At 41.9% G+C, this 15,373-nt stretch overlaps 1 protein-coding gene across 1 annotated transcript in view; it reads right to left on the bottom strand.

Annotated features, from left to right (window-relative positions):
- The window catches only part of SNRK (SNF related kinase), a 79,921-nt gene extending 67,677 nt beyond the window's left edge, over positions 1 to 12,244 (bottom strand). The window contains exons 1-4 of the mRNA XM_074945598.1: positions 12,075 to 12,244; positions 8,186 to 8,401; positions 7,412 to 7,554; positions 1,007 to 1,700 (exon numbers count right to left, since the gene is read on the bottom strand). Coding sequence (XP_074801699.1) covers positions 1,007 to 1,595 — 589 coding nt within the window. The 5' untranslated portion in view covers positions 1,596 to 1,700; positions 7,412 to 7,554; positions 8,186 to 8,401; positions 12,075 to 12,244. The remainder of the gene's footprint in view (positions 1 to 1,006; positions 1,701 to 7,411; positions 7,555 to 8,185; positions 8,402 to 12,074) is intronic.
- Positions 12,245 to 15,373: the final 3,129 nt, after the last annotated feature.

Below are 15,373 nucleotides of genomic sequence, written 5' to 3'. Positions count from 1 at the left end.
TTCGCTTCTCAGACTTCAAAGCCCTCTTGAAAAGGACTTGCACATGGTGCATTTAAGGGGAAATGTGACCCCCTCAAAACAATGAGATCTTGTATGCCCATCATTAATGGGAACGGCTGCCTCACAAGGGGGGCAAAATTTAATCCAGAAGACTTTGGCTGCAACATCTTTAAGCACTATTACTGAAAGATCCCAGCTGGGAATATGTACAAATATTAAAGACTTCTCAGAACTAAGCAAAACCTATCAAAGAGGTGATGCCAACAGGCAACTAAACCAAACCAAATTTACTGTACTTATACACTAAATCCAAATTTTCCTTATTAAGAGCGAAAGTGATCGTGGACTCTGGGTGCACTGTCTCAAAGCCACAGGAGGTAAGAAGGAACTGAGTGGCAGTAGGGTCCCATGCTGCCCTTTATGCCCTTGGTATGGGAGCACAAGGGCCCTCAGGGTGCATGGGAGGACTCAGACACTGCTGGCCAAAAGACTCGGATTTCAAGCAAATGCTCACCAAGAATGGAGTACACACAGAAAAGCACTCAAAAGAAGAACTGCTCATTTTCAAAGTTTACTTCTGTTTGTGAGGTAAGTGGATTCTTGTGTGTTTACATTTGGGGGGTGTTTTGTTTTTAATTTTACCTTTCTGTTCCCTATGAAAGGAGCTGGATTTTGTTTGAATCACTATATACCAGAAGGCATACTGCATACACCGTACTATTGATAGTTTATTTTAATCCAGTCCATATATTGCATGGGTTTCCATTTTTATGAGGTTTAAGATAAAAATAAAAGATTTAACAAGCAGTTTGAAAGTTCTTCTTAAATAGACTAAATAGTGTCTCCTTCAAATAAAGCTACTGTAACCTTGACTCAGTGATCCAATCTTTACTATAAGACTTCTTTTCTAAGGATGGCATTATTTGGGAAGGGAAAACGTCTAACTGGTAAAATGCTGAGGTACATAAGTTAACATTACTGGTCAAATTTAAGAAGAGTGACTTACCCACTGCTGGTGCATCATACTCATCCCCAAGTAGAATTTCAGGAGCAGAATATGCTAGAGATCCGCAACTGGTAGTAAGCTTCTTTCCAGGCTGAAATTTGTTGCTGAAGCCAAAGTCAGTCAATTTCACAAGTCCTTGTTTTTCAAAGAAGACAACATTTTCTGGTTTTAAGTCTCTGTGAACTACATGTAGTTTATGGCAATAAGATATAGCATGAACTATCTGAGCAAAGTATTTCTTAGCCAGGTCCTCATTAAGTCCCTCTTCATGTTTCATGATGTAATCAAACATATCTCCTCCATCACCAAGCTCCAAGATAAGGTAAAGTTTGGTCTGGGTGTCTATCACTTCATACAGTCGAACAATATTAGGATGCTGCACTAGTTTCATGCATCTAACTTCTTGGAAAAGATGCCCAGTGGCTAGAGTGTCCAGTTTGGTCTTGTCAATTACTTTCACTGCTACTTTTTCACCTGTAAAGACATGCCGGGCAAGTTTGACCACAGCAAAGTGGCCTCTGCCCAAGGTTTTATCCAAATCATACAGTCCAGCAATTTTTCCATCATACCCTCGTTTGAAGCCTGCCATACTGTTCCTGAAGAAGGAATAATGTTTAAACTGTTTGGAATTGGGATCTTCTCATATAAGAATATTTTTTCCAAATAAGTAATCCATTTTCACTGCCAAACATATCTAAAACATAGAAAGAGAAACATGATTACATATATTCACTTCATCCTTAGTGTAAGCCATTCAAAAATAATTACAACGTGGGCTTTATAGAATACTTCTGAAGTTATTCAGCAGATGAGTTCTTCAAAAAGAATATTTTGCCAACACCCTAACTAAAGCAATGCACTGCTGACCAGCACCGGTCAGAAAACCATGCTGTCCATGTGTTTGATGAAAGTGAGTTTCAAAGGCACAATGGGATGAAGAGTAATGGAATTTCAAGAGAAAATTTACTCAAAGGGCATTAGAGGAATCTCATGATACCCAAAAACTTCTCTCAAAAACTGGATACCCTTGATGTGCCTTGGATTTGGAAAATACAATGTGTGATTAACACTTCAAGGAAGCTGTAGTTTGGATAAATTAGTTCTTCCACATGTCTACAGTATAAAAAATGGTCAAATATAGAAGCCCTTAAAAGCTGAAGTCTACATGTTCTTGTTAAAACAGGGGAGCTAATCATCAGAATTCAAAGTAATGCCAATAGAACTTTGAATCACAGAATACTGTTATGTGCTGCAACATAGGTGTTAAAATATGCCAAAAAAAATGGAGGTGAAACATCCTCATTTCTTGGATCAATGTTCTACTGCAGTGAGGTTAAAATATGTTGGGTAACAATTTCCCATTTACCACCACTCAGAATGAGGTACTAGATTTCACTTTCTAACTCAAATTTAGTGATCATTTATCAATACATGAAAGTCCCTTTTGTATTTAAAAAGTTACTTAAAATTTCAACAAGTGTATCTGGCAATTAAAAAAAGCACTACAAAAACATAGCCATGGGACTGTAAAAGAAACAGAACAAGTCTTAAAAAGGGGACAAAGTCTTCTAACCCAGAAAGTCTCCACTCAATTCCAGACCCCAATACCTCCCACTTCAAAGAACAATTAGCCTACTTCTCAGAGAAGGTCATTCATTCACAACACCAGGAATCAAGCACAAGAAACGCTCTATATCCAAATTCAGTCTATGCTCACAGACAAACAGGAAGCACTGCAAGAAAACGAAGCCATGAGGGAGGCTGCAACCCTAATCCATGCTCTTGTCAGCTAGTGAAAGTACTGAGAAAGTCTTTGCCCCCTAACTGAGTTCATTAATACCTCCTCTAAAAAAAGAGGCCTAACAGTCTCCATGAACCACATCACAGTCTGACCATTAGTTAAGAAATTACTATCCAGTATCTAGCCTTCTATTCTTGAGCAAGGTCACCTCCAACTCCACCTAGATTCTGCCAATATTCTGGGCCCCATCCAATTAAGCTTCAGGGCTGGACATGGAACAGAGATATGATGGCACTGATGAATGTGCTCTTCTTGACCAGTAAAAAGAAACATTTGTACTCCTATCAAAAATCCTACTCCCCATTTCATATGCAGGCATGGTTAGCAGCACTGGATCGGAGATGGCTTCAGCTGGTCATCTCACATCAAACTAAGTTGTGATGGGCACATGCTCCTTCACCTCAATAGCCTTCAGATGTGGATTCCCACAACAATTTATCCTCTCCCTTAACCTGTTCAACATCTATATGAAGACACTAAACAGCACAACCAGCAACTGGATGAAGAACATAAGAATGGCCATACTGGATCAGATCAAAGGTCCACCTAGCCCAGTATCCTGTCTTCTGACAGTGGACAATGCCAGGTGCTCCAGAGGGAATGAACAGAACAGGTAACCATCAAGTGATCCATCCCCTGTCGCCCATTCCCAGCTTCTGGCAAACAGAGGCTAGGGACACCATCTCTGCCCATCCTGGCTAATAGCCACTGATGGACCTATCCTCCATGGATTTATCTAGTTCTTTTTTGAACCCTATTATAGTCTTGGCCTTCACAGCATCCTCTGGCAAAGACTTCCACAGGGTGACTGTGCACTGTGTGAAGAAATACTTCCTTTTGTTTGTTTTAAACCTGCTGCCTATTAATTTAATTTGGTGGCCCCTACTTCTTGTGTTAGAGCAGCTACTGGAAGATAAATCCTAGAAAGACTAAAGCTATGCTTACAAGAAGAATGAAGCATGTTAAAGAACTCACAACCACTGCTTCTCTGTACGCAAATAGCCTACAGCCATAAAAAAGTCATTTCTAAATACAGTTGACAAGAACTGTGCGCCTTCTATCTAATTTGAACTTACCCACAGTGAAATTTATACTCAAACTCCCTGCTCAGTTATTTTATTCCTTCATGTGTAGGACTGAAACTGATGATCTTAAATTAAAAGCTAAAACTGGTTCAGAACATAGTAGCCCAACTGCTCAGCAACACAGCCTGCCAAAGCACATTATCCCAGTGCTCCACTCTTTTTGCTGGCTTCCTATGAAATAGCAAAAGACCCAAGGTTTTAGTCATCCTCCCCCAAAGCCTCCATGCGACTGGCTCAAACCATCTGACCGCCTCACTCAGTGATCACCACCTCAAGCTACATTCCACTAGTAATGTCAAATTCTGGAATGTGCTTCATGTGTATGGGAAATACCTTTTTTAGTGATTGGCCCATAAAACTAGATCTTGGTACTGCATGAGGAAAGCTAACCTTGAGGTCAAAAATACAAAATCCACTTTGACCTAACCTTCCTCTAACATCAACAAGAAAAACCCAAAATAGTCCATTCTCTGCACACTGGAGGAAAAAGAGAAGCTTATATATACACACACACACACACACACACTCTAAACACACACAAACTTTAATTGTGTGAACTGCTCAGACCACAATGATGGGGCAGTGTAAAAAACCTAGACAGACCGTGAGATGAGACAAAAGTGAGATTTAAATCAACTATTACTACTGCATTTAAGATTACTATAACTAAAAGACGGAGAAAATAGGGAAACTGACCATATGCCAAGGTTCTGAAAATGTACAAAGTGAACAAATAGGAAGAGAGATTTTCCCCTATTCTCTGTGCATCTCATTAACAGCAACAGAGAAAGAAAAGAGAACGATTTCCAATACCACTAAAATGTTGGCAGGAGGGCTCAAGACCAAGCGTAGTACCTGCAACTATGCACTTTTGTAAAATCTGATTAAAAGGTGACAGTTTGTCTTCAAACTTCAACCTGTCACAAAAAGCTTTTGATCAAAAGTCAGCTATGCATTAGCTATTGAGAAATTTTCAAACAACAGCACCTTCAATGGGACAAATATTCACAAAAAGGGAAGGAAAAAATAGGGTCAGAGCAAGGGGAAGATAACGAAGACTTTCCATATTAATGCTGCATTTTTGTTTCCCATTTTTACACAACAGGTGAGCTAGAACTGAGTTGCAAATCCAGCAATAGAGTCCCCCAAAATTGTGAACTTAATCTAAAGTCATGGGTTCATAATTGATGGCAGTTTAAAAACAGTTTTAAAAGGTTAAGGCTTAGAAAATTGAAACACAGGACATCAACCGTAAACTTAACAAGGTTTGAGAGGAAAAGTAAAGTATTCATTAGTAGCAAACAGGCACATAATTATTTATTATAATACACAAATTTCATCATATGCGTGCACTACCAAAATTTCAAATATTCTAAGCTTGAAAAATTCAACTACTATTCTTTCATTAATGCTTTCAAGGGCACTGGAATGGGACTCAGGAGATCTCTGTTCTAATTCTCAGCTCTACCACTTGCCTACTAGGTGACCCTTGGCCAAGTCACTTCACCACTGTATGCCTCAGTTTCCCCCATCTGTAAAATGGGGATAATGAGACTTAACTCCTTTGTGAAGTGCTTTGATATCTGCTAATGGAAAGCATTATCCATTTCCATTAAGTCTTATTTTCTGTACTTAACTGGGACACAAAAAAATATACTTGGTCAAAACATGGCTTTCAAGATAGCTCAAGAGAAAATATTACTTATGTTTATTTGGTTAAAGTGGTATAAAAGCAAAGCTAATGTTTTATTATGAGGGATTTTTGGCTGAACAAAACCCAGTTTTGACTGGAAATAGAGAGGACTGTCAAACATATCATCCAATAGACATTCCTGATCGCAAGTCTGTTTGAAAAACTGGAGAACCATCCTGCAGGATGAACATTGTTGAGTCCTGTTATGTATTTAGTTTTTATTTCAATCTAAAAATAACAGCATTAGAAGGTATTTTTCAGGGGTAAAAGAGATGGATATAAAGGTATCTCTGGTATAGCGGGCTCAGGAAGACCACTATGTGTAGCCCAACATATATCAACAGGGCACAAAGATAGAAGATTAAATAGAGGTTTGTAACCAATTGATTGAAACACTCTTTCACCTTTGGCCATTGAAATGGCCCACTCCATCCCAACAGTGATTTCTTACACCTGAGGGAAGCAACAGGTGAAATTTGATTCAAAAGTCAACCACAGGGAACTAAATCAGATTAGATGTAACAAGGGAAGTGTCCAACTCTTCATGATCTCACTGATCACCAATATATTTTGAATAGCACATAGAATCAACAGAGGGAGGGGCACATCAGTTAACATCATTCCTACCCAGCTCTCTTTATACAAAGGGTTTGGGAAGAGAATTCCAAGTACCAAAGCTAGGCACGTGAAGTGCTGTAGTCTTATATTTAAAGAGCAAAGAATGAAAATTTTGCAAGTCTCAGACTTGTTATGGTCTTTCCTAGACAAGCACCACCACTGTATTTCACTGGTCCCTCAATCTAGAAAATATTAAGTTTTGATATCTTATGAATCATCACAGCTAGAAAGAAATGTCATACCACCACTGGAAAGCTGGGAATCTCAACTTCCAGTAGTTTACATCCTTCATTTATAGCCCTTGTGTGTGGTGAGAAAGTTAACCAGAAAATACCCACGATTCTGATCATAATTTGTTCTCCAACCTCACTTCAATTTTGACAGATTTATCACAGACTTTTATAGTGAAAGGCTGGAAAGCTTTCCAAAAAAAATAAAGCATTAATGGTGTAAACTGCTGACATCTAATACTATCTCTTAAGATAGTAATTGCAAAAGTAACAGAGCAGGGGAGAAAGCAAGATGGTAGCCAGGATGATGTAGTTATAAAGGTCCATTATTTTGTGAACAGCCAGACCTAGAAATTCTTAGCTATAAAATTTCTTCAGTTATACCAAATCTTCATAATACTGAAATAAATCCATTTTGACAGTTCACATACCCAAACATTTTTTTTGCAGCACACCATAATATTCACTAGAGCAGCAAACAGCTTCTCCCCTAGCACAACAAACCCACAGTAGACCTCAGCTACCCATAATCCAACCAACAATTAATTGACTACAATTCATCCACAAAGAAAAAGCAAATCTAAGAAGCAGCCCAGAAACCAAGCATTTTGGTCAGTCTTTCCTGAATCTAGAAATAAAACCATATAATCTTCTCAAGCCAAGATTCGCTTTGAAGATTAATTGGCATTAACCAAGTATTTTTCCCTAAACTTCAGAATTATAAATCCCTCAACATCTTCCCTCTTCATCCTCCCGACCCATCATTTTAGAACAACTGTTTGGAAGCTTGAAATGATGTATTACTCTGATGAAAGTCTACCCTTCTGCAACATGCATATACTTTATTATTGTAGGTCTGACCGTGAATGGCAGCGCTGGTTATTTTTTAAATGGGGAAAACACATTTATTTTGAGAAAGTTAATTGCAAAGATTTTGTAAAAGAAGGAAAAGACTGATCAAATTTGGGTTCCACCAACCTTGACAGTGCCCCTTTCAGAGATATCATTTGGGTTTGTTCTTTGTTCATGAAGTCTCAGACTTTCTTCATCCTTTCCAAATGTCTAATGATGTTTCCATATCAAGTACTGATGCCAGTTTTGCATTCTTCTTTCCCTCGCTCCTAGGTAAGCAGAGAGTTAAAAAAAAAATTATTTCCCTCCACTGGAAGGCTAGTAAATATTTGTAGAATATACAAAGATAAGAGACACGAATACTTGGACTTCAAAACATTTCAACAGATGTTCAGCTGATTCTTCAATGGGGACTCATTTAAAAAAAAACAAATGAGATTAATCCATTATTGTAAGCATACTCAGACAAAAGGTAACATCAATAAACAAGCACAAATCAAGATTTTTTTTAATCCACGTGGACTGAGCTAGAAGTGTCAAATGCTGTCCCATGTCTGAATACTGAGACAAGTACATATAAAACCTATTGTAAGCCACACTCTCACCTGCTAAAGTAAGATTTCCACAGTATGCTTGTGAACTAAATCCTAGAGCATTACTGGTTTAATAAATGTCGGATACCATAAATGTTCAGAATACCAACTTAGCCTGGACACATATGCCTTTATAATACTGGAACCTTCCCACTGAGATCTGTAGCCACAAACTGCTTTTCCTTAAAGTTCAATAACATAGTTTTTCCCCACCCAGTTACTCAGCTTCTATACTACACCTTCATTAATAACATCTTAAGTTACTTAAGAATTGGCAAAAAAGTGAAATTTATCATTCCTTACTTACTATATATGAACTTTAGTCATAAAATCCTGAGCTGAGATCTTATATCTCAAGATAAGCTGGGTTATGCCTGGTCACCAATGGGATGTGAGCCTGCTGAAGAAAACAGGATGATGCAGGAGTCATGTTGGTGAATCAATGAATAGAAACTCTTCCATACAACTTCATATAATGCCCCATCATGGTAGTAGCATTCACTGTGCAGTTGAGAGATGCAGTCTAAGATGAAAGAGAGATCTTGTCCATTAGTGATTAGTAAAGATTGCATGCCACCTTCTTTTTGCAACAGGGTTCTTAACCCCATTGTCCTGGCCAGATTTCTGTGTGGGTGTCTACATACTGACTAGCTATATTCTCTCTGAAATTTTAACTGTATGCACAAATTTGCACATCCTTGAAATGCTGTGTACTATTGTCATGTGCTCTTAAAACAGCAGCTATTTTATACTACAGATGTGATTGAATTTCAATGTCAATTACATTTCAGAAGTAATTTGTACTACCACTTAAGTTGTTAACTTACCTGACAGTATTTATTTATTTGCCGCACACAGTAAGTTCAGCTCTGTATAGAACATACAGAAGGACAAGTCCCTGCTCCCAGGAACTTACCCTCTAAAATAACACAAACCACCTGATGATTGGATGCACAGCAGTGCGGCAAAAAAAGTTTTTAAATTAATTATAGTACTTCAGGGGATTTCTTGGAGTGGGGGACAGTTGGGGAGTATGACTGGTAAGTGTCATGAAAGTATGTTTTGAGGATGTATATGAAAGAGGAAAGAGAGGAAGCTTGTTGCACACCATGACAGCAAGGATATACTAGGCGTAAGGGACAGCATAGAAAGAGAGACAAGAAAGCAAGAATGATAAAGAGGAAGTGGTCAGACACAAGGTATTGGCAGAGTACAGGGAGCAAGATTCAAATGAAGATGTAGACTGGAGAAGAGCTGTTTAAACCTGATTCAGAAGGCAGGAAGTAAGAGGGATCTGAAGAGAGGATGAGGTGGTCAGAGCAGTGTGTGAGAAAGATTCTCTTTGTAACATTATGAATAGACTGAAGGAGAGAAAGGTGAGGATTAGAGGTTTTAGTATAACAAATGCACATGTCCAGTTTAAAAATGATGTACCAATATGTCTTTACATTGCATTCACTTCAGTTACCAGAATTTAAACTGTTTGATCTACTGCACAATCAGACAAGAAAGAAAGCAAGCATTAAGTCACTTATATTAGGCACACTTAAAAAGTTTACTTCAGTTCTAATAGGATTTAAATATAGGGAATATCACTAAGAATGAAATGTAATTTATGTCATCCACCATACTAAGGGAATAAATTGGGTCTGTGCTTCCCCCCCCCCCCCTTTCTCCTTCTTCTTTATGTTATATAAAGAATACAGGAAGGGTGTGGGGGTTGTGTTTGTTTGTTTTAAGATTTCCGGCTTTTTATTACTTTAAATACATTTGAAATGTCAAATCTGGTCTTCTCTGGCTTTGTTGGCAGCTCTGAGGAATCATATGAACTCATGTTACTGTATAGTATTTTAATGCTTGATCTGTTTCAAGTCCTACAAGAACTAACTGCCATTGCTACTCACTACAATCAATTGGCTCCTCAGTCTCAGCAGTTGACAATTGGAGCACATTACGTAAAACGAAAATTCAGCTGATTTCAACAATATTTCAGTACTAATCAATTCCTTGGTGGCACATTTCTTGCAAGATGTGCTTAACCCTTTTACAATCTATAAGTCAGTCTCAACACATCTTTAAATTCCACTTTACTAAGATCCTTATTTTCTTCCTCCCCCCTACACATGGAAAAAAGTGCCTTTGGAGGTCTAAAAGCATTCCCCATAAAAATGCTCAAAAACAAAAATGTAGCAGCCTATATACTAACTAAGTAGCATGTACACCAGAGAGGGAAGGCATAAACTCACATCATTTGGATACAATTTATCCACACCAGTAGATGGCTATAAGTCTTAGATCACACCTCTATTGTTTCAGGAACTGCTCTGGTACCACTGAGGAAGTCACTTGTTTGCAATCTGAGTTCTAACAGGATGCATAGAGTAGGAGGACAGATGTAAAATTGTCCCGTAATGAGCAAACATTTTTATACCACAATTTAAACCTTTCTCCCTTCAGTAATCTGTGTGTGTGCAGAAAGCGCCCCTCCACAGATGCTCTAGTTATCATATGTACCAGTAAAAAAATCCAGTTGGAGATAAGTCAAGTTTGTCTCCAGCATCCCCCAGGTCACTACAGAGTTTTTCCCTTTATGTGAAGGGAAAAACAACACTTCCCTATTCACTTCTCCACACCATTCATGATTTTATAGACCTCTACTATATCCCTCCCCCTTAGGCCATGTCTACACTAGCACTTATGTCAGCAAAACTTTTGTCGCTCAGTGGTGTGAAAAAAACAGCCCCCTGAGCTACGTAAGTTTTGCCGGTGTAAGTGCTCATGTGCACAGTGCTCTGTCAGCAGAAGACACTCTTCTGCGGACACAGCTACAGCTGCTTGTTGATCTAGTTTTATTATGTCGACGGGAGAGCTCTCTCCTGTCGTCATAACACAACTGCACGAGTGATCTTACAGCTGTGCTTGTAATTGCAGACATGGCCTTAGTCGTCTCTTTTCTAAGATGACCAGTCCATCTCTTTAATCTCTCCTCATTCAGAAACTGTTCCATACCCATAATAATTTTTGTACAAGAGAAGGGCAACATTTTCCAATTCTAATACATCTTTTTGAGATGGGGCAATCAGAACTACATACAACGTTCAAGATAGCATGGATTTTACCTTAGTTACCCTAGGATTTCATGAATAACTAAAAACAATAAAACAGATTTTAAAAGATACATTTCATGGATGTAGTTAGTGGGGTGGCGTCTGGGTGTCAGAACCTAGCCACTAAGGTCCATAAAAGCCATTGTCCAGTACAGGGCTACTTGCCAAATTAATTTCGATAGTAACCTAGAAACAGCAGTTCAATGAAATAGTGTTAATGGCATGATTATACAACTGTTGCCAAAGGAAGAGAGACACCTACAGTTTGTCTGTCTGTCAGAGGTACTCCCTCTAAGCAAAGAAAGAATGTCAGCTCACTCTGAACAAACCTGTTGGCTATGCCTCTGGCCTGAAAAAGTAAGAGGCAGTATAGTATCATCCCCCCCAAAATGTGAACAGGATTCTGGTTTAAGGATTTCTCTAGCTAGAAAGATTTCACCCTTTTAACACAAAGCATAGAACAGGCAAAGCACGATAGGTGTCCCTGCCCTCCACAGGGTGTGAGGGTGAACTCCACCTCACTTTCTTCCCTCAGAGCCTGCTTGGCCCGTGTTTGGATTTTGATAGTACCACAAATCACACACACACACGCGTGGGGGAAAAGGGGAGCCGTCATGTCACACACACGCGTGCGGGGATACGGGGGCGGGGGTCGTCGTGTCACACACACACACGCACGGCGGGACGGGAGTCATGTCACACACACGCGTGCCGCGGACGGGGGGGGTCGTCGTGTCACAGACACGCACGCACGCGCGCGGCGGGACGGGGTCGTTGTGTCACACTCCCGCCTGCCCAGGCGCTTCCAGCCCCGCACCAACCCTCACCCGGCCGGCCTAAGCCGGGAGAAGGAGGAGACACAAGATGTGGCTCCCCCAGCCCGGGCAGCCCCGACCTTCAAGAGCAGGGAACTGCCCCGCCACCGGGCCCCGCCGCCTCCCCGGGGCGAAGCCGCCATTGCCCGGCCGGCAGGGAGCCAGGGCCCCGGCGGGCAGGCCGGACCCGGGGAACGGTCCCCTACTTTTCCGCCATCCCCGCCGGGCCGGGAGCCCCGGGACACCGCTCCCCCGCGCCGCGCCAGTAACGTACCCCCGCAGCAGCGGCTCCTCCGGACGCCACCCCCCACATGGGCAGCGGCGCCGGCCCCTGTCACCGGCCGCTCCCCGCGCTGGGAGCTGGAGGCGCCCCCGGGAGAAGCGGGGCCCAGGCGGGGCAGCGAAACAGCGGCGGGGAGCAGCTCGACCTGTGCCCGCGTCCGGCTCTGCGTGTCCCGCGCCCAGCGCCGCCGCCTGCTCTGGCCCCGGCTCCTGCCGCTGCGGCGACTCCGAGCGCGACGCACTGACAACAACGGCCGGCAGCTCCCGAGACCTGGGGGCGGGGCCAGGGAGGGGCAACCGGCACAGAGAAAGGGTCACCGCTGCGCATGCGCCGGAGGGAGGTGCTACCGTCTTGCCGTCACACCTCGGCTAAAGGAGCGTAGCGGGTTGGGGAGGGACAGAACGGGCGGGAGGAGGGGGGATGGAAGAGGGGAAAGGATTGGTGAGGGGAGGGCTCGTGGGGGGCGAGTTTGAAAATGGGGAGGATTTGGAGATTGGGTTTAAGGCAGGGGAGGGTTGGAGGAGGAGGAGGAGGGATTGGAGGTGGGGTGGGGTGGGGTGGGGTGGGGTTGAAGAGGAGGGACGGGGGTGGGTTGGAGGAGGAGGGTTTGGAGGTGGGGTGGGGTTGAAGGGGGGGATTGGAGTGGGTTGGAGGAGGAGGAGGAGGGTTTGGAGGTGGGGTGGGGTTGAAGGGGAGGGATTGGGGTGGGTTGGAGGAGGAGGATTTGGAGGTGGGGTGGGGTTGAAGGGGAGGGATTGGGGTGGGCTGGAGGAGGAGGGTTTGGAGGTGGGGTGGAGTTGAAGGGGAGGGATTGGGGTGGGCTGGAGGAGGAGGGTTTGGAGGTGGGGTGGGGATGAAGGGGAGGGATTGGGGTGGGTTGGAGGAGGAGGGTTTGGAGGTAGGGATGGATTTGGGGTAGGGGGAGAGCTTGAGAGGGTTTGTGAGGTGAGAAGGTGAGTGTAAGGGCTTGGGGACATGGGTGAGAAGAACTATGTGGGGGATGAGAATGTGACAAAGATGGGTGAGGGAAGGTAGGAGGGAAGGACAGCAGCCAAATGGATCCGGCTTGTGGGTTGTAATTGAATCGGTGTTTCTTTCCTGGAAGCTGCCATCTTGGGTTCTGGAATCTGATCTTTCAAAATATTAACACCTAGCCATGGAGATTGTGAAAAAATCCTTGAAACTATGACTGGAGCATAAGGTGATGCAGCTCTGTCTACCTGAAGCAATGTTGTGTTGGCTCTAAATAAACTCAGAAAAGAGAAAGGAAAAGGGAATCGCACTTCAGCATCTCAAATGGATTGGGCTTGGTTTGTAGAAGAGCTTGGCAGAGTGCAATTCCACTCCCGGAATGAGGGGCTGAATGAGGTGACTGATGGATGAGAGAATTAGGCTGAAGTTGGGGGAGAAGATGAGGTTAAGGGTGGGTAAAAGATGTGAGGAGAAGGCGTGAAGGGTGTTTGAGAGAGAAATAATGGTGCATCTAATATCATAGATGAGAGATAGAAACTAAGAGAGATTTTCTACTGCACCGTCCAAAGGCCTGATCTGCCTTCCATTGAAAACAGAAACAAAATTCTCCTTGATATCAGTGGGAGCAGTCAGGCTCCTAGATACTCAGGAGAGTGACAAAAACATGTTTAAATTATTAGAAATGATAAGACTTTCCATCAAAAAGCAACAAAGGAAAGCTTCATAACCCTAAAAGAAAGCAGAGATAGTGGCAGATTGGATAGCACCCGGCCTCTCAATTAGAAATGGCCAATCCGGACAAATGGTGAGATAGGATAAAACCCCAACTACAGTGAAGACACTTCCAGGCAGAAGCATGTATCTCTGAAGGAGATTCTGGCTTCTTGTCTCTTTTATGTTTTGACAAAACTGATACAGCATGTCATGCTAATAAAATACTGTAGATTTATGGATTTTTCTTTTTTAAGGCCAGAAGGCACCATTATGATCAGCTAATCTGACCTGGATAGTACAGGCCACTGAATTATCCAAAAGTTCCTGAATTGAGCCCAATAACGTGTGGTTAAACTAGAGTACAGCTTTCTGAAAGAGTTATTAAACTGAAATTCTGTAAGTGTGGAGGATAACAAAAAAGACTCTGTTTTTATTGTAATATAAACGTAATTACAGGACACAAAAAATAAATACTCCAGATTCATCATAAACCAGTCTTTGGTTATAGTAATCTTAATGTATCATACATTCCAGTCACTTATCCTCAGTAGAATTGGGAATTTCTCCCTTTTACATCAGCATTTACTACAGATAATAGGCCCAATTCTCTGCTGTTTAGGGTGACCGTATAGCAAGTGTGAGAAATTGAGGGACACTTTTTTTCAGGGGTGGGGGGTATAGTTGCGTATATAAGACAAAGCCTCTAATATCAGGACGGTCCCGATAATATCAGAACATCTGGTCACCCTACTGCTGTTACACCAGTTTTATACCATGGAGTTACACTATCATAAATCTGTTGTAACAGAGTGACCAGCCCCATTGCCTCTGGCTGCCTGGTCACCACTGGGCTCTCAATTTTAAGCTCACACTTGTATCAAGGCATTTCCCAGCATGCTTCACTCTGATAGTTGGTCCTAAGAAAGACAACCAGCTAGAGGCTAATGTTTGTTAGTATTGTTCTATAGCAGATTGCTGTAGATTGTGCCTCTCGCCTTTCTAACTAATAAATATTTTGATTCCCTGTTCTGTTTTCTCTTGGGTTTCACTTCCTCACATTCTTACAGAGGGTACATGAATATGATGATTGTAATAATTCAGCAACACAAAGAGACTAGAATTCTCCTTTTGCAAAAAACAAAAACAAAAAACAATTTGGCCTAAAGGAGAGCTTTTGTAGCTCCTAGGGTAATAGTACCTTTATCCTTTCTATGGGCCAGCCATGAGAGAGTGGCATGGCCAAATGCACATACCCATAAAACAACTACATTACAAATTGTGTGCACATGTATGTGTGTGTGGTGTGAGAAAGGAAGGGTAGGTGAAAGAGGGTATTTTTCTAACATTTTTGTATGCTACAGTAATTGCCCCCAAACATTGCAGTATTGCTATTACCGTATTTTGGGTCGTTACTATGGACAAATAAGGTACATTTACTTCAAATGGTAAGATTGTGTGTGTAAAAGTATGTGTGAGACTTTTAGAAGGTAAGGTAGCTCAGGTAACACTGATTTTTATAAAGGGTCCAGATGTAATCCTGGCAATTACAGACCGATAAGCCTAACTTCAGTATGAGGCAGATTGGTTGAAATTATACTAAAGAA

The sequence above is a fragment of the Natator depressus genome, chromosome 2 (genome assembly GCF_965152275.1).
Source record: "Natator depressus isolate rNatDep1 chromosome 2, rNatDep2.hap1, whole genome shotgun sequence".
NCBI lineage: Eukaryota > Metazoa > Chordata > Testudines > Cheloniidae > Natator > Natator depressus.
Note: the sequence above shows the minus strand (reverse complement) of the source record. Positions and strands in the feature narration are given on the sequence as shown.